Source organism: Plutella xylostella, chromosome 4 (genome assembly GCF_932276165.1).
Source record: "Plutella xylostella chromosome 4, ilPluXylo3.1, whole genome shotgun sequence".
NCBI lineage: Eukaryota > Metazoa > Arthropoda > Insecta > Lepidoptera > Plutellidae > Plutella > Plutella xylostella.
The window spans coordinates 1,716,864-1,742,742 of NC_063984.1; the positions used below are offsets into that span (position 1 = coordinate 1,716,864).

Sequence of the window (25,879 nt, forward strand, 5' to 3'; positions counted from 1 at the left end):
AAAGTGGCGTCCATGACGGCACACCAGCATTTGCCTAATATGGCGGCGAGACGGAAGTATTATTATTTTATTAAAATTGTCGTGACAGGTGAGGACTCGCGCCGACGACGGTCCTTCGAGACCAGTCCGTCGTATTCTGGACTTTTCATTCCGTTTCGCATTCGATTGAAGTTGTGGGAATCTTTCGAGCATCCTCGGGAGATGTCAATTGGGTGTCACGAGGAAATTTCATATTTAACAGTTATTTGGTACATAGACTTAGTATATACTAGCGTATAGACGAACAAAGCGAGCGAGAGAGAAGAAAATCCCTTACGGAAATTTGGCAAGATAGAAAAGGATAGCGAATCCAATGAAACTGTGACTGGTTTTGAATGACAGAGCGTCACAATTCAGCACGCGGAAAATCAACACCTTAGTATTTTGGATTTTTTGCGTACATCGTGGTTTATTTTCAGTAAATCTAATTGTATTCAACAATGGTAACATCTTCTGCGAGTGATTGTGGCGTTAATCATAGAAATAATCCTGAAAATTGCTCATTTCACAGGTAAATACCAAAATCGTCATCACTGCTATGACGCGTATATTTTTGGTTAAAACTTGTCTTTTATCCTGTATTAAATATAAAATAATGCCAATGCTGTTGTTTACTTTCATATTTTGTGTATGTGGAAGTCCATTTGTTAATAATTTACAAGATTTTAGTGGATATATTTTTCATCAATTTATTTTACATGTACGCTAGGGATTGACTCAAATTAATCGATATCATTATCGATATTTTATCTTGAATGTTAGCTATAAAAATAAGTCAGGGCAAGGCACATCTTTTAACAAATACATAAACTAATTATTTTCTATAATTTGTCCAACAGATTCCCTCTATAGAAATTATAATAAGCCGAAAGTGGTTGAAATAAGTTGGACGCGTTGGTTGGAATCCAAAGAACTCTACCATTTGCACCAATTCGACTTAAGAATGAAAGTAAACTTCATAATTTAGGAAACGAAACTGTAATGAACCAGTTAAATAAATAAATATGTGGGAACATCTCAGACTCGGCCATCCGAGGCAGAGCCTGTAATATGGGTCAGCCAGCTGATATATCTAAGATTGTTCTGTTTAAAAGTCAATAAAATAAGGAGCGAGGAAAAAAGTGTTTTTATTTTAATTTATGCATTTTTTTACACTATGTCAAAATTATAATCTGGACAACAACAGTCTATGGAACAACTCTCCAAGGGTCGAACATCGAACTTCAATAATTTATCGATGGTCCTCCAAAGTAAAGAAAGGTACATCACTAGCTAATGCACACACTGAAAAATCAAAATTGGTCACGTTTTATCGAGCTGTCAGTTCGTCTATACGCTAGTATATACTAAGTCTATGATTTGGTATACAGATATGTTATTTCAACGTGTCTAAATCAAATTGACATGCTACTGGCAGCCAAGGGCGTACCCAGGATTTCAGCTAGGGAGGGGCAGCTCATACCTGTTTCATTTTGCGCAGAGTTAGGTGATACGTTTTTAATTCCCACTTGGCAGGAAAATTTACGTTTGTTTTATCTTCTAGCCCTTTCGAACCTGAGTGATACGAATGTGCGCTCGATTTTGCACATTTTTTTAGCGTTAAACTTATTTCACCTTTTTGAACCGAAACGCATCGTTTGTGCTTATTGTTTTTAATGCCTAAAAAAATTGTGGTTGATATTTGAAGTCAGTTTGTCACAAACATAGAACAACGCGGACTCGGATGGTCACAAATGGCGGCGTACATTGATCCTGACACCGGGCGAGTTAAGAAATTAATGTTATTTTGCAGTTTTAGTTAATTTTCTTTAAGTACATATTTTATGCTACATTGTTATCTTTGTTGTAAGCATAGTAAAACACAATGATTCTATGATTATATTTGTTCGACAAAACAGCTAGGTAGTTACAAATGTGCAGTTCCGGTTCAAAATGCACAAAATTGTACTTCTTGTACCATGAACCAGCACCAGGGTCCCAAACACGAGGAAGGCGTTCATGGAGCCGAATTATTATGTAGAGACCCGTTAGACAAAATATGTAATTCTATATTAAATGTGACTCCAACCAACCATATTATATTCCCTGCTTAGACTATACAATTAAACCCAAAGAAAACCCCCAGTTAGTGCAGGACTATTCTAAGATATGGAAAAAAAACTGATAAAGGGTTCTCACTTCTCACACAAGGGTATACAACATGTTGTTTTTCGAACCCGACAAACTTTAAGGGGGGATTCTACGAGTAAATTCATCCCCGAGAAAAAACCCCCATATGTGGGGGTAAAATCTCAATATTCTAGAAATGGCGGCCATTTTAAAGTTTTAGATACTTAGTTTTCATAAAAAAACATATCTCGAGATTTAAACGCATTACGGACATGAAATAAAATGCTTTTATCCGCAAAAAGTCATCTCTATCCAATAAAAATATGCACAACTGCTAAATAGTTGAATAAAATTAGTTACAAGAACCGAAGCTAGTTTTTTAGACAAAAAAAACTGCAGGTAATATATCCTTCTACGAGTATTTTTGCTCTAGTGAAACACCACTCAAGCTAGTCAAGCAAAAGGTGGGAGATCCTGTTCCTCTTCAGTGTTTTGGACACCAAGATAAAGGCAAGCCAGAGATGAGTAACAGAGGTCCTCCCTCTGGAATCTGATGTCCCTAATGCCCAACAGCTGGCCAGAAGCTGCCCTGCCCCTTTATGATTATCATTATTATTATTTTCAATAGGTATTTACCTAATAATAGAGACTGAAACTGAAGATTTGGGCTAATAGTGTTCTCTTTTAATGTTTCACCCCTTAAAGTTGTCATTTATATGATAGAAGTCCAAACTATCTCATTAGAATAAAAAAATAAGTAAAAAAGCTAAGTTTTCTGAATTATATTTTTGATTTTATGATATATACCTAGTTGCAATGATTGATTTAAGAAAGTCATCTAGGGATCGTACTCTAAAATAGGAGCGAAATGACGAGAGTTGAATACGTTTAAAGTTCTATATTGTACTAATATTAATGCTTAAAGTAAATGATAATGAGTACACGGCGGCGATTGATTATGAACTGATTTACCGCTGCCGGGCGCGCGTAAACTGCTAACGTAGCAATAAAATGTAGGGCAGTGTCGTACAGCGATTAAGTAATTTATATTTTCTGTTTTTAGGGTTCCGTAGCCAAAATGGCAAAAACGGAACCCTTATAGTTTCGTCATGTCCGTCTGTCCGTCTGTCCGTCTGTCCGTCTGTCACAGCCGATTTACTCGGAAACTATAAGTACTACAGTGATGAAAATTGATGGGAATATGTGTTGTATGAACCGCTACAAAAATATGACACTAAATAGTAAAAAAAAGAATTGGGGGTGGGGCCCCCCATACATGTAACTGAGGGATGAAATTTTTTTTTTCGATGTACATACCCGTGTGGGGTATCAATGGAAAGGTCTTTTAAAATGATATAAAGTTTTCTAAAAAACATTTTTCTTAAAGTGAACGGTTTTTGAGATATCAGCTCTCAAAGTCGTTAAAAGTATGTCCCCCCCCCTCTATTTTTATAACTACGGGGTATAAAATTCTAAAAAAAATAGAGGTGATGCATGCTAATTAACTCTTTCAACGATTTTTGGTTTGATCAAAGTATCTCTTATAGTTTTTGAGATAGGTTGATTTAAGCTACGGAACCCTTTGTGCGCGAGCCCGACTCGCACTTGGCCGGTTTTTATTTATTTCAGTCAATAAGTAGGTATCCTAAGTAAAATATCGTAATGCAAAAATGTGTGTTAGTGGTGTTGAAACCCAGATAGCACGAATGTGATGTGCTATGACTCTTGGAGAAAACGGAAAATGTATTTAAATGTTTTTATAATCATTTTTCCCTAGCGCTTTTAGGCATAATATAAGGTGATATTATGCTTTTTTACATATAATAGGAAAAAATCTCAGGTTCGAAATTGCTAGGGGGGGGCAGCTGCCCCCCCCTGCCCCTACCTGGGTACGCCCATGCTGGCAGCTATAAAATTTCACAGAGTGGCGGGTCCTTATACCTAACGGTTACGCACCCTGGACAGTTAGCATTACCACTGACTGGCCAATCCTTTCACTACAACGGTAGAACCTACTGTACTCTTCTGTTTGTTAGAAACACTTATTTAACATGGGATTATTTTTTGAAACACCACATCGACTCTCACTTTGTAGATATAATGTACTATGAAGTCATTAAATCAATCAGCTTAGCATTTGATAGACCCACAGAATCTCACATAACTGTATTTCTTACAAGAAATCGGCATAAACAGGTAGGTTATTTTCGTAAAGAGTGAGAATCTCATTAATGTTAACCCCAAATTTGAACAGTTAAGTTTTGACATTGAAATTTCTCAGTGACGCAACTTCATGTCTTCGCAACTTCAGTTTAGTATTAATTGGAATATATCTAACGATCCAGAATACAGAAATGACTGGGGCTAAATCAAAATAACTGAACATTCCCTACAGGAGAAATATTAGTTTTCCCCGCCTACATTTATTTCTATCCAGAGTTTTTCTTTCCCTTGTCGATATTGGCCTTCAGTCATTCGTCCGAATTTCGCCTCCTAAAATATTTATGAAGGTATCAGAAAAATTGACAATCTTATAATCTACACTAATATAAAGAGCTACATTAGAGTCGGTATTGTATACTTAGGTATGTCTGGAAAATTAATACTTATTAAGTATTTTTCGTAATAGTCTTATTATAGTGATACATTACGTAAAGGTATGTACTTATATCCCTATCGTTGAATAATAAGCTCTTACTTAAATTAAGAAATGTAAGTACATACTTGTGTTATGTATACATAATTTATACTGTTATACATGGTATAAGCATTAGGAAATGCAGTTTACGAGTTCGTATGTTGCAAAAATATAATAAAATGGTTAATAAATTTATTCTACTCTCAATTCTTATTGTTCACTGAAAAGCTATTTGAGTTTTTATAGACTTTGAATCGTAAAAACTATTAATGGTTATCAGTCTATAGTCTTACTTGTATAAGTACATAATTATTATAAACTAAAAGGTTATAATAATGATATGTTAACGGAGCGGTGGTGGTAGCTCAGTCGGGTAAGCGCCCGCTTCTCACGCAAGAGATGCGGGTTCGAATACCGGCGCTGAAATGTACCAATGAGTTATTTTAACTTAAGTACAATGAATACCATCGCTCTTACGGTGAAGGAAAACATCGTGACGAAACCTGCATATCTAGACCTAGCACATCTAGATATGTGAACCCACTAACCCGCAGTGGACCAGCGTGGTGGGGAAATGGTCCAAGCTTAGGAAGGCAGTTTAGACCTTGGGGACATGCACAACGGTTCCATTCGAGAGAGCCAGGTGCAGGTACTTACACCCCCACAGATAATAGAATAGATATGTTAACATTGTCCTGTCTATCCATTTGATCAAATGTTACGGTAAAATTAATAAACCACTCCTTAACCGTTACTTCAGGGATTAATAAAGAACAAAATGTTCAATTTTATTAATCGTGACACAAAGAAGTATTATTAGTACAACTAATTAGGTGCTAATTAATATTGTGCCCAACCTCATCCCACGTGGCACACGAAAACTAATGAAGCAAAAATAAGGTATGGAAAAATATTATATTATTATTATACTAGCTGTTCCCGCGCGCTTCGCTTCGCCTTAAAAAGTTTTCCCGTGGGAATTCCGGGATAAAAAGTAGCCTATGTTCTTTCCCAGGGTCTAGATCGTATGTATACCAAATTTCATTCAAATCCGTTCAGTAGTTTTGGCGTGAAAGAGTAACAGACAGACAGACAGACAGACACAGTTACTTTCGCATTTATAATATTAATATATAGTTAGGATTATTTGCCTAAGGGTTCGGACTAATTATTTGTATGTAAGTTTACCTACGAAGGTGGAATTTCACCATACGCTAAGGTTCTGTTTCACAATGTCTGGTCAGTGGCTACCGGTAAGGTAAAATACATGCTGTCATTATTTTGTTTTTCTTTGTTATCATTTTTTTGGCAGTGACAGTAGGTATGTATTTTATTTTACAGGTAGCCACTAACCAGACATTGTGAAACAGGCCCTTAATGTATTTAGTCGCCTGTCAAAAGTCTGTCAGTTAGTAGCTACAACATGTATTTAAAATTATATTTATTTCAAATACGTTTCACTCTTTTATCTCACACTTCTTTATATAGACTATAAATAAAACAGCTATTCAGCTCATCATTTCCATTTCAGACAGTGTTTATAAATTAATATGTAAATAAAATATAAACAGAAATAAACATGCGACGATAATGATACAAATCGCTAATAAATTCCGCTCCAAATAGGATAACAGGTAGCAAGTAGCCACAGACCGGATTAGAACCTGCACCCGATAGTCTCGGACGATTCAGAGGGGTCTCTCTAGCATACGGAAAAAAAAACTTTCAGAGATTTGCTTGCTATTACTCTACCTCGTTGCATTAAACGTACTGATTATATGAACGACGACCGAATGGCGTAGTGGTTAGTGACCCTGACTACTGAGACGAAAGTCCCGGGTTCGATTCCCGGCTGGGGCAGATATTTGTTTAAACACAGATATTTGTTCTCGGGTCTTGGATGTGCCCGTAAAATGGCAATAGGCCCGCCCCCTATTACATTGGGACTAACATAACACTCTGGCGAATAATGTGGGTGCAGCAATGCACCTCTGCCTACCCCGCAAGGGAGTATTCAGCTCATCATTTCCATTTCAGACAGTGTTTATAAATTAATATGTAAATAAAATATAAACAGAGATAAACATGCGACGATAATGATACAAATCGCTAATAAATTCCGCTCTAAATAGGATAACAGGTAGCAAGTAGCCACAGACCGGATTAGAACCTGCACCCGATAGTCTCCGACGATTCAGAGGGGTCTCTCTAGCATACGGAAAATAAACTTTCAGAGATTTGCTTGCGCTATTACTCTACCTCTACCTCGTTGCATTAAACGTACTGATTATATGAACGACGACCGAATGGCGTAGTGGTTAGTGACCCTGACTACTGAGACGAAGGTCCCGGGTTCGATTCCCGGCTGGGGCAGATATTTGTTTAAACACAGATATTTGTTCTCGGGTCTTAGATGTGCCCGTAAAATGGCAATAGGCCCGCCCCCTATTACATTGGGACTAACATAACACTCTGGCGAAAAATGTGGGTGCAGCAATGCACCTCTGCCTACCCCGCAAGGGAGTACATTAGTACAAGGCGTGAGTGTGTGTGTGTGTGTGTGTGTGTGTGTGTGTGTGTGTGTGTGTGTGTGTGTGTGTGTGTGATTATGTGAAAGCTCTCGTTCTTTCACTTTTTGTCAACCTAGAGTAACCCTTCAGATGTATTTATTAGTACAGCGGCAGTGTGGGCGGCGGACCATAGAGACAAGAATGCGCCAGACAGGACTTATAAGGCGGTGCAGGCGGCTCCGCGCGACTAATGGTTATTATCTCGAAATTGCTTGTTAGATCTATACAAATCACTGGATTAGCTGTTAGTGGAATGGCGAGGCGCTTGAGGTTATAATTAGACTGTGACGGAAGTCATATTATGTAGGTACTTATTGGTGATATTAATTGCAAAAAATGCATTCAAAAACATAAGTAAATAGAATTTGATGTAATCGGCTCAGTAGCCAAAATATGAAATTATTGTTTAAGTTTTTTTTTTAAACAAGTATTTTTTTTTTTGAAAAGATGGCTCAGGATTTACCTTCTTGCCTCCGTTCTTCTCCTAAGACAGACAGAGCCCCCACTTATCCGAACGGAGAGCAGTTTGTAAAAAATTACATTCATCAGAAAATTTTATATTTATACGATGAATAAAAATATTTGACTTTGAAGATCTTTACGAAAACTTACTTACTTTGGCTAACCACCACTCTATATCGTTTTCATAATGTTAGCAATGGCATAACTTCATACTTGTTCAGGAAAGACTAGCCCTCCGGTGGTCAGCCCACGGCCCACCGTCTTTATCATAAAATATACTCACAAGTAAATAGGAAACTCATATTTTGCAATCAGTACGATGCGATGTAACGACCACAAAACGGTTAGCGGGCAATAGATAATCTATTCATAGATGTTTATGATGATTCGTTATAAAATGTTTAGTATAAAAACTTGTTAGTAAGCTCTTGAGAGCTTTTAGAGTATCGCTTAGGGCTAGTTTTATAAGGTTGTCTCTGGTAATCGTAAATAAAATACCATTGCTTCGTAAATTATAGCATTAGGTAGGTATCTGCTATCACGTTTGATTGCCAGATGCTTGTGCCAGGTAAATCAAGTTGATTTTCAAAAAGGAACTATTGACAAATAAAGTATATACTTGTATAGGCGCATGCTACATGTTTTACAGTGCTCCAAAATTGATAATGCGCATAGAAATCTTTGACAGATCGGTTGTTTTCGATTATGTGACACATGATATTGAGTCCTATTTCTTTCGAACAAGGTGCAAAATGCAAGGCAATTTTTAAGGCTCTTACGATTTAATGATTCGGATGTGAAGATCTACATGTGCATTATTAATTTTGGACAAGTGTACTTGGTTTTCTCATATTTTTTCTCGATTGTCAAAATGTTATGGAGAAAGCGTGTGAATTAATTTATCCGTGTTGGTGTTTACCTGCAAATATAACGTAAATTGTTTAATTTAGCCTAAACACACAAGTTAATGTTTATTTGTCACTTAACCGTGGAAGCTATTAGCGGCGCCAATAACATTTGAAGATACGATTTCAAGCTTGAAATAAGCGTAGGCTGAAAATGCATATATCGTATAGGAAAGTTGTGGAAAATTGTTGACAATAACAATTTTCCACAACTTTCCTATACGAATATAACATAATATTAGGTACCTACGTTATTGAACACTACATAAATCAGACATTAATAAGCATACTTATCGCTAGGTGAGCTCTCTAACAAGAAACCTTATATACATACGTATATTGCGGAAACAAAGTAAAAAATTAGAGGGTGCTATCCAAAAAATATAACTATATACCTATTTATAATACTCATGTTTATTATATTATAATTATATAACCTAATAATAAATATAAGTTCTTGCCAAAAAGCCTACCTAACACGATTTGAAAGTCCATAGACTTACAGCAAATAAATCAAAATGTAGCACCAACTGTCCGGCGATTCCATTTTCAAAATGGCCTCGCGTCCACAAACGGGACATTAACCCTAATATGCATGCGGTTTTGTAAAATACACAGCGAGCAAGTTATTTGAACATTCTAAACAAAACCTGCCAGCGACCGTCGACATCTCGATATCGATAACTCATGTGTCCCGCGACTATAAATCAACGAGATCTTCCGGGTTAAATCCCGTTTGTCCATTTGTTTCGACTTGAATGCAATATTTTGCGGCTGAAGTCAAACCACTCATAATAGCAGGCTGCGTAGTGCCAACTTTCTTTTGAAACTTTACAGTTTATTTATTTATAACGGCAAATTTGACTGTGTGAATGACTTATCTAGGAACCTATTAAGATAATTTTAAGGCGAGTGTTTTATTCAGAGGTTCAGTAGTGACATACTATGTCAAAGGCAAGTGCTACAAATACTAGAACCTAGGTCCGATAGGTCGGGTTTTCACAAATAAGGGTCAAATCAATTTGAGACAGACGGGGACATTGCGACCTTCGTATTAGCATCGCGATAGTGATGCCCACACACTCTACCTGACTTGTCAATAAATAATGTCACCGCAAAGGTGTGCCCGCCATCTTGAATTTTTTAAAACTATTCAGATGAAAATTTCACTTAAAAATCAGTTTTTTTCTTAAATATTAAAATGCTAATTTATGTCTTCGGAATTGTTATAAGATATAAATAATACTGATTAAATGATGGCCATCTATATTTTTAATAAACTTGTAGGTTAGAAATAGACCAAGAGTAATTATCCTCACAAAAGTTTAGTTAGAAAAGTCAAGAGGCTGGTTTCAATTAACTGTGTCAAGCTCCCTCGCTGAACAAAGCGAATAAACGTAAGAAAACATTGTCAATATCTAATTTCGTGTCATTTTTCCAGGAAGAGAACTCCAGAAAGGTTCTTGATTAACTTATTTCATTTGAAACGGCAACTCAGAATATATAAAATTAAATTAATAATTAATAATTCCGTAAATTTTAATTACAAAGTATTTACTGCCGAACAAATAAACAATTTCTGTTAACTTTGCCATCAGCATTAGCGTTAACGGGTTAATTAGGAGTGAGGGAGACGGAGCTATTGAATTCTCAGTATTAATATTTGAAGTGAGTGGGACAGGTATACTCTGTTGGCTCTCCTCAAATATTAGGCTTGTCTTGTTGAATATTTTCCGAGTAGGCTGAGAAATAAGTAAGATGAATAACTGTCTACACCGTTCGTTAAGTTCTTGAGTGAAGATCATTGTAAAGAATTAAGACTCCAATATTTGTTATTTGACTTATGTAAATGATTACGTATACTTAGAGCCCTTCGTATTAGTTCCCACTGATGATGACTGAGCTTGATGAATCTATGGGAGAATGTTTATATGTGAATATTACAGAACTCATCTAATTGTTCGGAGTAAGATGATGATGTTTGAAAGTTTTTACGCAAATTATAAAAGTTTTCATTTTCTCGCATTCAAAGTGTAATGAAATATTTGACATATAATGACGTAGACGAGAGAAGAAAAACATCATTTTTCACGATCAGCAGAGCGATCCGGAAAAAACGCAGCACATTCTATTCGATAGTCTATTCGAAAGTGCTGTCAACCTGTGCAGCGATCACAGGATTCGATACTATTTTCGAAACTCCACAAACATATGGAAAAAGAACAGTATCGTCAACTGTCACTGTCAAAATGTAAGGTAAATTTGTCAGTTCCAAAAGTGACATTTGTTTTTTCCATATGTTTGTGTAGATTCGAAAATAGTATCGAATCCTGTGCTCGCGGCTCTGTCAACAACAAAATGGCGGTGTATAGATTTGCGAAAGTTTGACAGCTATCATTCCATAGGTCATTGTCAGAATAATATTATGTACTCTGTGGTCATTCTTTTCGAAACTCATTCGAAAGGTAAAAAACCGGCCAAGTGCGAGTCGGGCTCGCGCACAAAGGGTTCCGTAGTTAAATCAACCTATCTCAAAAACTATAAGAGATACTTTGATCAAACCAAAAATCGTTGAAAGAGTTAATTAGCATGCATCACCTCTATTTTTTTTAGAATTTTATACCCCGTAGTTATAAAAATAGAGGGGGGGGGACATACTTTTTACGACTTTGAGAGCTGATATCTCAAAAACCGTTCACTTTAAGAAAAATGTTTTTTAGAAAACTTTATATCATTTTAAAAGACCTTTCCATTGATACCCCACACGGGTATGTACATCGAAAAAAAAAATTTCATCCCTCAGTTACATGTATGGGGGGCCCCAACCCCAATTCTTTTTTTTACTATTTAGTGTCATATTTTTGTAGCGGTTCATACAACACATATTCCCATCAAATTTCATCACTGTAGTACTTATAGTTTCCGAGTAAATCGGCTGTGACAGACGGACAGACGGACAGACGGACAGACGGACATGACGAAACTATAAGGGTTCCGTTTTTGCCATTTTGGCTACGGAACCCTAAAAAGTGATTCGAAAGTGCTGTCAAGTTGACAATACTCGTAGTCGCACTCGCATTCGATTCTATTCGTTAGCTCGAATTTTCGTGATACGGGTACAGTAGTGAGTGTTGTGTAAAAATCACTTGCAGTTTACTTTCGCAATCATTATAAGCATGAATTATTGCCCTTTAAAAGAGGTTTACCCACTTATTCTTGATATATTTTAAGCTAAAGGTTTCCAGAAGTATATTTCGTATCACTTTATGTAAACGCTGGCTTTAAAATGTGAAAGTTGACAAGTTTCTATTACGAAACAAAGGCATTTGGAGTATTTCTAAGGTAGGTACTTACTATCAAGTGATAGTTTTTTGTTTATATCAAACCCTTACGCATTTGGTATGCATCTATGGATAGATGTTAAAAAATATAGTGAAGTACCTAATAGGGACAATCATTATCTTAACTGAATACCTATAGTGTACGCTTATATTATATTATAGTTCTTATACTCTACAACTAAATTGATTAGATACATACTTAAGTATAGCTTCCATTAACCGAATTATTATTTTAGGGAAAACCACTAAACAACATTTCACCAAACACACTACCCGAACTAATCTTAACCTTCAAACCGTCCAATTTGCCAATTTGGGGCCAATATTTGTCCAACAACGCATTAGCATAATTCAAGTTAAACTAGTACAGTGCTCTACAGGGTGATCTGGCGGTGCTACGTGCCGGTGGCAGCGAGCCAAGCGCAGGCATTTGATTCCACGCTATCCACGATTAGGTAACACGATTTGGTTTGTTCGACAAAAGAACACCCCGTAGGTAGAGGGTAGTGATGGGAAGTTGGCAGTCTTATAGTGCCGGGATTACTGATTAGTATTGAGATTTCTTTTTTAAATTACCTTTATGATGGTGCTATAGATGCGTCTGTAGGTGCATAGTGCATGCAGAGTTAATTATTTAGGCTGCAGTCCCAGTAGGGAAACTGTTCGCCCCTTAATAGGCGTTTTGTCCTGCAAATTGCTTACAGTGAGCGCAAAACTAGCAAACTGTAAACACTCGACATATAAAATCGATACCGCGCTAAATCAGTCGATGGCTAAACAGTTTGCTTACTATGAACGCAGCCTCATGGCGATAGAAGTTCGTAGTAATGGCCACTTCAGACGGAATAGGGCATTCTGCGTTTGTTAGCACCAATAACCCGTCTATGGAAACCTTCAAACTTGAATGACAGTTCTGTACAAGCAACAAGACAAGTGCATTTAGGACACATTGCCGAACATTACACAAGATCTTTGTTCTAACGAGGCGGCACGGACGACGGTAATTGGCTGTTTGTCCTAGCTGTTGTTGTGGTAACACTGTTGCGCATATATTTGAATTTAGAATCAGCGGGTCTAATCTGGCCGGTTTATCCCCACCGAAATCCTTTCCTCTTTCCATCCTGTTTTGCAAAATTTGACACATTTGTCTAACATTCTGGTTGATTCAAAGGTATTCAAGTAATATTACCCATAAGGGTGCTTTTCCACCAGAGATGTGCTATGCTACGATGCTATGGATGCGTTTGATATCCACCAATCATATTATTGGTGCACATAGCTTAGCACTGGTGGAAACGGATTCAACTAAGATATGTTTTTTGTATGGAATGATGCGTGCTATGGATGTGTGCTATGGATGCGTGCTATGGATATGTGCTATGGACCATCGCGAGTGGTGTAGCTATGTATGTGCAGAGCAGACCTACAGTATCTTTCTCGCACAGCTACTTTGCGGCGGCGCATCTTCGTAGCGCATCTTCCTCGCACAGCTACCTAGCGTAGTATTGGTGGAAACGGTCACATATTTTCGTAGCGTAGATATCACATCTTCGCAGCATAGCTGCATAGCACATCTCTGGTGGAAAAGCACCCTGATGCAGATATAATAAAGTAGCTTGACAAATATTGACGTTCATAAAAAGTATACATATTTATACGATTGAGTTTGGGTTTTTACCTATTTCAGGATTTTCACAAAAGATGTCAAATTAGTTTAATTGAATTGAAAGAGAAAGGCATTTCAGTGTGGACAAAAAAGCCAGATTAGACCCACAGGTGCCATGGGACGTACATTTGGGGACTGCTTAAACGTTTTAGCACAGTTTTGATTCGATCTTAAATCATGCGGTGTACTTCTGTACAGGTCTGTTTTGTGTAAGAGTTGGTTTAGCTAATAGATCGAGGCTAGCAATTATTATCCAATTGTTTTAGATGACAATATATTTGTGAAGATATTCAAAACAGGTATTTAAATTAATATTATTATCTTTCAAAGGGCATTATTTTCAATCACAATTCAAACAGCAGTTTTTTCCACTATTACTCTGAATGAATTATTGTTTCTTAACAGAAACATAAAGTAACATCCCTCGGGATATCAACATAATAACCAGATAATTTTACGCACCAAAAATACATAATTTAGATCCGTAATAATACCCATTCATACTCTGTAAACAAGTGGAAAATGAGTAATGACACTCACGTAATGACCCATAAAATGAGATAACACATTATAATAAACGTAATGACGAGAGAAACTTGTCGTATACGAGTTTTATGTCAAGTAAAGGTCAGTGCCTGCCCGGGCAGATCAAGAACATGAACTTTAGTAAGTCACTTGTGCAACATTCACTTACGAATAGCACTCAAAAGTAACTAAGTAGCGTTTTAAAGGATAATTTATTTAATAGCAGCAGATTAATAAGTTAAAAAAAACTGCAACTTAAGAAAGAAAACGTTTTGCCGTCTGGCAACATTTTTCTACGATATGGAATACGTACTGGTCGTTATTTCACGCACCTCGATGAATAAAATAAAAACTATTCCATTTTCAAATTATGATATATTGCAGACATATCGGTCTTGCACAATATCAAGTTCTTGTTTACAGCCGAAGCCGGAGGGTTGGCGCTTCTCCAGCAAGTCTTATATTGCCTGCAGTTGGAAATAAATATTCAATGCATGGCTTAAAAAAGAACGAGCGTGCGAGAGTTTTGCACATGGGCCGTACAACGGAATACGACAGGGTAATACTGCAACTATTTGTAAACAGGCCTCGGTGACTATATTTTATTCCTCAGCCTGTATCTATGCGAGTGAGTAGAGCGCGATGGACTGCCAACGAGAAAAAATAACGTGAAGGAAATGCCACAACGCAACGATAGTTGGAATGGATTTGCAAATTTTTGAACATCCAACTTCCAAACGAGGTTTACATACCGGTACAGAGTTTACTGCGAGCCACAAATGAAATTAGTTTACACTGGCAAATGTTCTGATAGGAAACTCGATTAATTAAATTTGATCAATGCCGCTAGTTGGCAAAGATCAATAGAAAATGTATTTGTTACAATGGATACGTTGGGTAGCTTTGCTGATTATACTCGGTTTAATTACGGATTATCTATAGGATAAGCTGTTAGAATCTAACAGTTAGATCATATAATATTTCGTTGTGTATATTATTATAATGTACTTGCTTTGTTATGTCTAACCTCATAGTAAATAATTATAATCCGTAGGCACAGTACAATTAATAAAAGGAACAATTATAAAAAATGCCAGCTGGAAAATTTACCATAACATAATTACCATTACCAATAAAATAACAGTTACTTACAGTATGTGTAGATGATTGGACGGTATTATTTCTGCTACAATAGAGCCATTGGTTCCCGCGCGGTGGCAGTTACGGCTAATGGCCGCACGGATTTAAATTTGGAACCGTGGAATGGGCCGCAAAGAGGTGCGTTAGAATTGTTTTTTTTTCTGCTATTGGCAACACTGCGGTGGGCGGTTTTATTCTTTCCCTGAAAGGCGTAATCGAAAATACAGACGGGATAAAAGCGGGATTACTTTGTTTTGTATGTTTTTGCTATTACTTACCGAGTATAGGTACAGGTGGAAAAACAGGAGTTTGTAAGAGTGGGTTGTAAGCATGTTGTAAGCTCATGCACACACCTACAAATTTTCCATGAAAATGTTAATACTGTGCTTGTTAAAATTTTCACGGTGAAACAGATTAAGCCAAGTGGAATACCTACCTACTTACTAGTTATGAAATAGTGCACTCCGATACTTAACACTACTAGTACCATGAAAGTGCAATTTAACGACCCACTTATGCAATTTTAAATGTGGAAAAATCTCAAGAACTCTCTTAGTTAACCCCTCAGTGGGACACTATGCTTATCTGAGTCCCGGGCTATCGGGAACGTTACCAAACCCGTCGACACCCCCCTGTTGGGGGTTAATCGCGCCATTGGAGCTGCAGTAATGGCATTCACAGTCCTCTAAGCACTTACTCTATGGTTCCGCGGGTAGCGGGAGGTTACTCTATATTGACGGAAAACTCTATCTCGTTGTATTAAACGTTCCGATTGCATGGCAGCTCTCGTTCGTTAGTGTTTCGACAGTGTAGAGTGTAGAGTAACCCTTCGGAATGAAAAACTTGCGTCAGTCTTGTGAAAGGTTATAATGGTTCAAGTAAAGGTCTTTCTTTCGTACGTAAGTAACTTATTTTTCACAAGTTATTGCATTTTTTTTTTATAATTATTATATCGATGTTCTGCCAAATTCCGTAACTATTGCTGAAGACACTCATTAATACCTACTTACTACTTTTAAAAAACTTGCCAAGTAGGTATGTATGTATATAGTAGTTATGTAAGTAGGTATGTATAGTATTGTATAGTATGTAAGTATTCGTCGAATGGCGCGCACCGCATATCTGAATTGTTCCGGGGCCGTTTCGTTTTACGTTCAACGGTTATTTTCGTGTAGTGCTGTCGGCTGCAGCCCGAGAGCAGCCTGTATATGCGAAACTAGCGGAATTTCACATATGCGAATGTTTTCGAATGTTTTTCCAGAAATTAACCGGCACAAAGGCCCGCTCATTCTACTGGATAAGCGGTGTGGCGGCCCCTTAACACATTTACCGTGAACGGGTTAAGCGAAAAAAATGGTTGTCGAGCGAAATTGTTAAAAAAGGCGAATAAAGCCATGATAGCGAGAGGATTCACAAAGTACACAGCGTAAAAGGCTAAGAAATAAGCAATATCTACGGGAACGTAACAACGATACTCAACCCTTTAGTTGAAAGGGCCTCGTAATATTTCACCGGGCGGGCGGGCGGCGGCGGCGGCGGGCGGCCGCGGTGAAATCATAATAAAAGTCTTCGAGGTATCCTCCTTTTCAGTGCTGAGAGCTTTGAAATCCAAAATTGACGATTTAAGAGCTCAACCCGAAAGAAAAATCATATGATGAGCTAGAAAATTTCGTCTCTTTGATGTTGTATCGGAAAATTTTATATGTTTTTTTCAGATATTTTATTACTTTTTGCTAGTAAGCTAGGCATATAAGAACACAAAGGGTTTAATTTTACCTTTACGTACGTCGTGGTAAAGACAAAAGACGTGCGGAAGCAATAATAGAATACATTAGGAAATCAATGTTTTGATAATATTGTAAGATGAAAGGCAGAAAATTATACCTCTCTAGGAAAATTCTTTTATATACCTAAGTGTCTACGGAAACTTTTTCAAAGAAAATATTTATATAACGAGTGTTTACACGAGTGGTACTTATATCGGCACATTAACCCGTCAAGTGCCTCCATATTCCCATTCTTTCGACAAAATCACTGGAACTTGTTACGTATTCTGCAAATTAAATCTTAGCTAAATAAATTACTTGGAAATCTGAACGTATTTTTTCCCAAAGAGGGCGCGCAAAACTGAACTTCCAAATTTAAAATGCAAACTTTCGCCCAGTTCAGGAATTATAACCCCGTAATCCCGCCGTGAGGACGTAAATTACATTGAATGGGTAATTTTCTAACTACCTACTGATTATACGGTAAGTTATCGAGTAAAGCTAATCGATTGGAGTTGGCAAAGTAGGTCGTATGCCTTGCGTCGATGACTGTACGGCGTGTGTATGCAGTTCTGTGTGTGTGTGAGTGACGTGTGCTAGTTAAAAGTTCAGTTGCACGAACTTTTTGTAACATTACCCTGTAATGAAAATGATTGTCATATATTTTCCAAAAACTATATACTATCGATCATTTCGATTATCTATTTAGTTTTTTTTATTTAACGTGCCGCGGTAATTCAAAATGTGTATCTACACAAAAATGGTGCCAACAAATGCGGTTTAAAATTTAAACATCTAAATCTCTCCTTCCACACACAAACAGACAATTGTACACAACTGAGGCATAATTCACATCGCCTGTTTTCCATTTTCAAGCGAAGAGCGTTTATTCAGTGAATCGAATGTTTATCGAATACACACCTGCGAGTCGATGTATCGAGTCAAAGAATCGAGTCAAGGAATCGATGTCTCGCATTCACGGCTTTGCAATTTATTTTATGGCTGTGTGTTTACATTGTTCTCTTTAAGATGTTTCTTTTGGTTTTAGAATATACGTGAGAACAGGGTTTGGTGAAGTATGTTACATACGCACCCTGCATGGAGAAACAGTTGGCTAATTCTCTTCGTTACTAAAAGAGATTAAATTCGGAGCTGCAACCTGTATTTTATTTTCTTAGCTTGTCGGTGGTAGCTACGAGACACTAGAGGTCATCTAGGGCCTGGGGGTTACTCTAAATGACGAAAAACTAATTTTCGGAGCGCCACTGCCCGAGCCACGTCTCTATATCGTTGTATAAACCGTGCATATTGCTCAACAGCTCTCGTTCCACAGTATAGAGTAATCTTCCTGTAACCTTTCTGAAAGGATTAGCCTATCATAATGGCGTCAATCGCTGATTGCCCAGGGTGCAATGGAAGTACCTATACAAAGTACAGTTGGTCAGTCTGGGAGGCTTATTCATGTGAACCTCATACGCACGCACAAACTTTCACATTCATAATATTAATGCTATGTGATTGAACTTTTGAAATGATACTTTGCGAGTCCTTTCACGACGAATTAAATTAATTATGTTAAAATTGTCACTTCCATCCAAAGGTTGTCTGGTAGAGATTGCTTGAAGCAATAAAACTGCCTTTTTTGTACTATTTTATATATAAGTTGTGAAATTGTAATGGTGCAAAATGAAGAGGATTCTATTCTAAATTTATCTTGTCAGAACAGAAACTGAAGCAGCATCTGAAATAATGTATTAAACCCGGTTTATTTTTAAATCCTTACAGATCAAATTCAATGAAAAGGGAATAATAATAATGAGCTAGTTATTTCTCATTTCTCAATAATTATTGTGAACTGCCCTGAAAGTGGGATTTGATATTGAGATCATCCATTATTATACTTTGAATGGCAAACGAGGATCTGAAAAACCGTTTCTATTTATATTTAGATATTGCTGATTTCGTTTGAGTTACTAGGACTATTATATAAAATTTGAAATGATATATTAAGAAGTGATAAAATGATGAGCTCTCGGTTTAGAGTCAGTAGCTTTAGTTGACAGGCCCGTTCGGATCCTGGCTGAGAAATATGTTTGCAATCATATAGTTATTTGCTCTCGGGCTTTGTTTATGTACCTTATGTATGTGGAGTGGTAAATTTTACGTACTACTTTTAGTAATAGACTCAGACATAGATTGTCATACATAAAAAAAACGTACAGACGACTTGAGAACCTCCTCCTATTTTCGAAGTCGGACATAGGCGTCTCTGAGGGAGCGCCACAACACCCCACACAACAGTGTATTCAATGCGCCTCATGAAATATTAACACTGGGATAAAGCTGGGTTTACACCGCGCTGACCGTAAGTAATGTCACCCGATTCACTGGACTTAGGTATACGATGTGTGGAAGCGCAGCATGCCACTAAAGACTTTATGGCAAAGATATAGATATCTTTTCAGAATGGCAGCGGATAGTGCGCCCATTGAAAGCGTAGAGTAATTAAATAACAATCATGTGTAACTGAAATAATGATGCAGTCTTATGGTACCCCAGAGGTGCAGAGGGTCTGCGCTAACGTTCACCTATCTTCGGCTGTAGTTTTGGCCTCGCTCCAGCCGAGTCCAGCGGCTCGTAGCTTGGTCAACGCTTCAGCACCATGTTTGGACAGGGCGTCCACGAGAGCGCTTGCCATTTTTTATAATAATACGTATTTTTACATGAAACTGTGAGTTTGAGAGCGGTGGTAGCTCAGTCGGGTAAGCGCCCGCTTCTCACGCCAGAGATGCGGATTCGATCCCGGCGGTGACATGTACCAATGAGTTCTTTTAACTTAAGTACAATGTATACCATCGCTCTTACGGTGAAGGAAAACATCGTGAGGAAACCTGCATATCTAGATCTAGCACATCTAGGTATGTGAACCCACCAACCCGCAGTGGACCAGCGTGGTGGGTAAATGGTCCAAGCTTAGGAAGGCAGTTTAGACCTTGGGGATATGCACAAAGGTTCCACTCGAGAGAGCCAGGTGCAGGTACTAACACCCCCACAGAGAATTGAATAGAATACATGAAACTGAACAAATACTACTTATCAATATACCTAGTTCTGTGCATTGTCTGAAAAACATCTCCAGCGCATCCTTTCGCATGAACAACTAAGCAATGCCATATTCAAATTCAAATGCCGTGGCTGTTCCCACGGGCGCTAAAGGTCGCCTCCTGCACTTTGCACACTGCCTGGTATTATGCAAACTGCGCGGCTTCCGTGCGTTTCCGAGGCGGTCCGCGCGCTGTCGACCGCGTAAGATCGTGCATTGTGAGCGTACCTTTGTTTTCTATTCGATATGCGATGGGCAAGTGAGGTCACTCTATATGACGAAATACGAAGTTTCCGAGCGCTGTTGCGCGAGCCACGACTCTGTCTCGATGTGTTAAACGAGCCGATTGCACAACAGCGCGTTTTCGTCAGTGTAGAGTAGCCCTCAAGATCGTGCATTGTGAGCGCATCTTTGGTTTCTATTCGATATGCGATGGGCTTGTTGTAGCCACCGTGGGATTTTGGGAAGATGGCACAGCTATTGGTACAAACCTAACGGTGTTCTTGAAAGTGTATGATTGGATTAAGTTCTTGCGTTGTTCCAGGGGATACGGTGGATTGCTTATGAGAGGACAAAGATATATGTTCATGACGACCGAATTGTGTAGTGGTTAGTTAGTGGTTCCATTCTCGGCCGGGCATATATTTGTCTAAAGACTATATACTCGTATACATACATCTATGTATCTGAGTAGATATATCAGCTGCCCGACACCCATATTACAGGCTCTGTCTAGTTTGGGGTCTGATGGCCGTGTATGAGATGTCTCCACATAATATTATTATCATCTCGTTTAATAAAACGTAACGATGGAATTAGTTCTTTAAAACTTCGTTAATCGTCACTCCAGAGTAGCTCTCCCAGACCACAGAATAAATTAACAGGGCAGAGACAATAAACTGAACCGATCGTTAGATAAATATCTGTGTGGCTTCAATAATACTATGCGGTTGACCAGTAGAGGTCCAATCAATATAGAGTACGATTAAAGTACATACGTTTTAAAGATAAGGAAATACGGAAAAATTAACAACAATCTGTATTTTTACAGAAAATAATACAATACACGTTGCTGTTCAGAGTGTCAAAAACGCACCAGCTCAGCATGTGCTGTAAACAAAAAGGTCACAGCGCTGTTTTGGAAATTCTAGAACTTTTCTATATGCATGTAGCTTTGTAATAGTTTGTATGACTACTAGGGCATACTGAAACTGTAATCGTTAAAGTATAAGGGGATCTCAAAGTTCCTTCCCACTTAAGGTAAACTAAAAGGGAACCCTTAAAACTACTGGCCTTAATGATGGACTCTAAAATGTCCTAGGGATAATATTCTAATAGCGAAAAATATGAATCTTCTTATAATACCGCAATAAGCGCATCCAATTCTAATTCAGAACACAAACACTTCAAATTAACCTCAATCATAAAATACAAAACGGCAATAAAAGTCATAGGCAGTCTGATTAGGCATTCACGGCACAGAATGTATGTGAGAAGCAAAACGTATGCGTTTTGCATGCCACAGTACTATGTACGTACATTATACATAACTACGGTATAATGTAATATGCGTGTGCGCATAAAAAGTGCACTAAAATAATGTCTTCACATCGCGTCGGGGCATGCGCGACCGATGTGACCAATAGCGGTTTTCTTACGATTTAAGTTCACTCTTAGTTAATCGGTATTATAGGCTAATTATTAATTTATTGATATTATGAATATTTTTTGCAAAAAGGTGCTGGTTTTGACTAGATGCGAGAAGCTATATATCGTCCCCAGTGGCGTGCTTTGGGAGAAGCCTACGTCAAGCAGTGGACAGCTATAGGCTGTTAAAGAAAAATTAAGATTGTTTGGAACCTTCAACACATATTCACGGTGCCTCTGAGGTAATTCGTCAGAGAACTCAGATAACTGACATTGTAAAATAATACTACCTATATGCTATAAGTAAGTCATTTCGTTCAAATGCGATCTAACAAGAATAGCGAGAAAAAGAGACACAGAACAGAGCTAAATAAGGTGACGCACAGAGTAAGCCATCCAGTAAAACATCCACTTGCAATCTAACTCTTATGCCGTACGTATTAAGACCGATACAAACTTCACTCGCCAGTGTATAAAGAAGTTGTGGAGACAATCAAACAATACACCCCTCAATGAACACAGTTGGCTCGTTTCATTTCTACAAACACACGGATGATGTTTAAACCGCAGCGAAGAAGGGTTGGTGTTGTACGTTTGACTTGTATGTGTGTGTTGGTTTAGCTCAAAAATAGATGCTTCAATTATTTTATTGTTGTGTTTTGTTTTTACAGGAAGTGCGGAAATTTTGTTTAAAAGCCAACGAGTGAGCGATAAGATGATGAGATTTTTAATCGGATAGTTATAAATATTGTGATTGTGAAATAAAAGCTCAATGACACAAAGTTCATAATAATAATAACTACTCGCGAACTCGCCAACTAGCAGCTAGTAAACTGTGCAAGTGTGATGGAGGCTTTATTATTATTATTTAATTCTTTATTGCACAAATATATAATAAATGCACAAAAGGTGGGCTTAATGCTAAGAGCATTTTCTACCAGCCAACCTACAGGAGGTACAGGAAAACTGGTACAAAGATGTGCAAAAAAAATTAAATAAAAATGCATTTTAATACTTATATATATTTATATAAAGGATACATAACTATAATAGGTATGGAATGAAAATAATATAATATAATTTATCAATATTCCTACCAACCAACGCTTGGCCGTCTACCTAACTAATGTAAAGGAGATCATTGTTACTGATCTTTGGCCACTCACCTCACGTAGGCGCGGGCTGGGCGACATGGCTGCACCAGATCTGGAAAAAAAACATATTTTTATCAGACATTTGTAGAAAAAAAGAACAGAAAAAACCTTAAAACAACAAAATCCGTGCCAAATGGGTTACCAGCCAACCAATTACAATAAGGGCTCTCTAAAAAACCTCTATTAATAATAAAAAAAAATCATCTCTCGGAATTCAAAGAAAGCGAAGATGTTGACGGTAAGTCTCTATTCAGGCCGAATGAATGGGAGTTCAATTTATTTTTTTCAGCCGGCGCGCCTTAGAATATTCGCGCCCGTGATGGATGAATGGGGTTAGGCCTTTGCCTCGTCATTCTTTTATATTGCGAGGTTTATTTTAGCTGGCGCTAATGAGCTGGCCACCCCGCGCGTTAATGGCAACCCTTACACGGGGAAGTGCCTACTTACTGCTCTACGAATAGCAGAGGGCGCCACTTGCTAGCTATGGAACGGGTAGGTAGGTGAGGAAATGTTATGTTGCAGTCGCTTTCAGAATAGAACATAATATAGCTTTATAATAGACGCCATAAAGTAGACTTACTAAAAAATATACATAAAGACTTGAAACAATGTATCATAGTCGGTCTTATTGCTAAGAGCGATCTCTCACAGGCAACCAAGGTAAATGGAAACAATGTAACAAAGTAGAGGGTCTTATAGTATATTGTTAAAAAAACATTATTATTATTATCACTATCTACTAAGGTTTCTAATCAAGGTTTGGTATGGCAAGGCAAGATAGTTCTACTATTTTCAAGACAATTTATGTTCACTACGTATATTCCTCAATATTTTTCACAAAACATTTTACTTACGGTCAATCTGATGATGTTAGTTCATAGAAATAGCTGCAGCTAGCTAATGACCGAAGCTGAGATCCTTGTAAACGGAATGAGGATAAAAACTTTAAATCAGCAAAAGATTTTTGCTGGAAATTTTTATCTTGAAGAAATACTCGCGAAGTTCAAGCTGTGTTCAAGGAGTAGGTAATATAGCAGTCAACTCTACATCTTTCTCTATAGAATTCGTCTTAGAATTAGTTTATGATGAGATGAGAACCCATGAGTAGGTACTTATTAAACGCAATGTCTAAAAATATAAGTTAAAATCTCTAATGCAATAAAAAGGTCATTCGAAACATCTACAAAATTATCATAGTATAACATTAAATTAAATAATTACATTACCAAATAACATTCCAAATATATGTTTACACAATACGAGTGTACGTTATACAGTACGTTTAGTAGGATTCCTCAAAGGGTTTAAGGTTGCCCTTCCATAAACTATGGTCACTTCAATAGCTGAGTCCGCCGTAAGAACCGCACTAGTTTCTAAAAGTTCGTCATTAACCCTTAACGTGTTTTGAGCAATGCCAAAGGGCATTAGTAGGGTTCCCTCGTTAATGGTCTCACAAAACTTACTGGACAGTTTTGTTCTGAAGTTACAAGATTGATTACTGGTTTACTACTTTGCGGAATCTGCAAGTAAATTATCAACATAACAAAATCACAAACTTTTAAAGAATACATATAAAAACGAATAAACCATGTTGTTTAATGTGAAATGACTCTTATATAAAGACAATGTTTCTACCGAAAAGCAAAGTTTACGGCATAGGTACCTACCTACCTAAAAAAACCCATAAACTGATATTGCATTCCCTACATGAAATCGTATAGCGCTAAGAGATTTTTATCAATGATTTACTATAAAATTATGCTAAACCGTTCACTGAATCAATTCGAAACTAATATTATATTATTGTAAACGAGCCGATTTACAAATTATCTAAATATATTTCAAACGTATATATCTCCACGTGAAATTGTGTGTCAAATATTCAAACGCGTATTGAATTATGTAAATGGGATAATTTATGTATAATTACTGACTGCGATATATCATTGCCTACTTAAAATATCTACATTTTAATAACTTAATATTAAATTATCAACTCAGAGTAAATTATATTTAGTTTCACTAAATAAAACTATCTGACCTATTGACTCCGTTCTAAAAGAAATAATAAATCATGTAAAAAAATACTTTAAGAATTCCCACGGTACGCGGTGCTATAATTCAACGTCTCTAAGTATTGATAAATTCCTAATACAAGTCGACTTCTTAAAATATGTAGCAAAATGATCACATATTTCATTGTATTAAAATTGGTGACTGCTGGACACAGGCCCAAGAAGCTTTGAAACACTGTCCTCGACCTTCATCTGCCACTACAGCCTTTAGAGGGCATCCCGCGCTATGATAACCTACCCGCCACTACAGCCTTCTTTCAGAGGGCGTTCCACGCTCACCTATTCACGGTCTCCACATCGATCATCTGTGAAACGGAGTAGAACAACAACAATAATGAACAGGCAGTAAACACGCTAAGCTAATAGAATCCACTCATTCAGAAACAGTAATGTTGATAATATCGGTAATTGAATTGCTCTGCGGGCTCTGTACAAGGATTATAATTATCTGCTCAGTTACCTCATGAGTCTGGCCATCCGTCTGTGTGTTGTGTTTGCGATATGTACTAATTATTTGTTGTACATGTAACGTATAGTTATGCTGAATGTTATTCTAGTTATTATTATTAAAAGCCGTTGTGCGAGTTTAATTTTTAAAGCATTTTCTTGGGAATCTATAGGGATTTAAATTATGTAAAGTGGGTATATAAGTATTCTCTCTTCACTATCTTTGCATAAAAATAGCGTAGCGACGAGAAACATGCACAAAAAATAATTTTACTAGGAAACCGATGAGTTT

At 37.3% G+C, this 25,879-nt stretch overlaps 1 protein-coding gene across 2 annotated transcripts in view; it reads right to left on the reverse strand.

The window, feature by feature from the left end:
• Window positions 1-25,879, reverse strand: part of LOC119694535 (reticulon-4 receptor-like) — a 147,286-nt gene that overhangs the window by 82,421 nt on the left and 38,986 nt on the right. For both annotated transcript variants that reach the window (XM_048630225.1, XM_048630223.1), the window contains exon 2: window positions 23,078-23,117. In XM_048630225.1, the coding sequence (XP_048486182.1) occupies window positions 23,078-23,104 (27 nt within the window). In that variant the 5' untranslated portion in view covers window positions 23,105-23,117. The remainder of the gene's footprint in view (window positions 1-23,077; window positions 23,118-25,879) is intronic.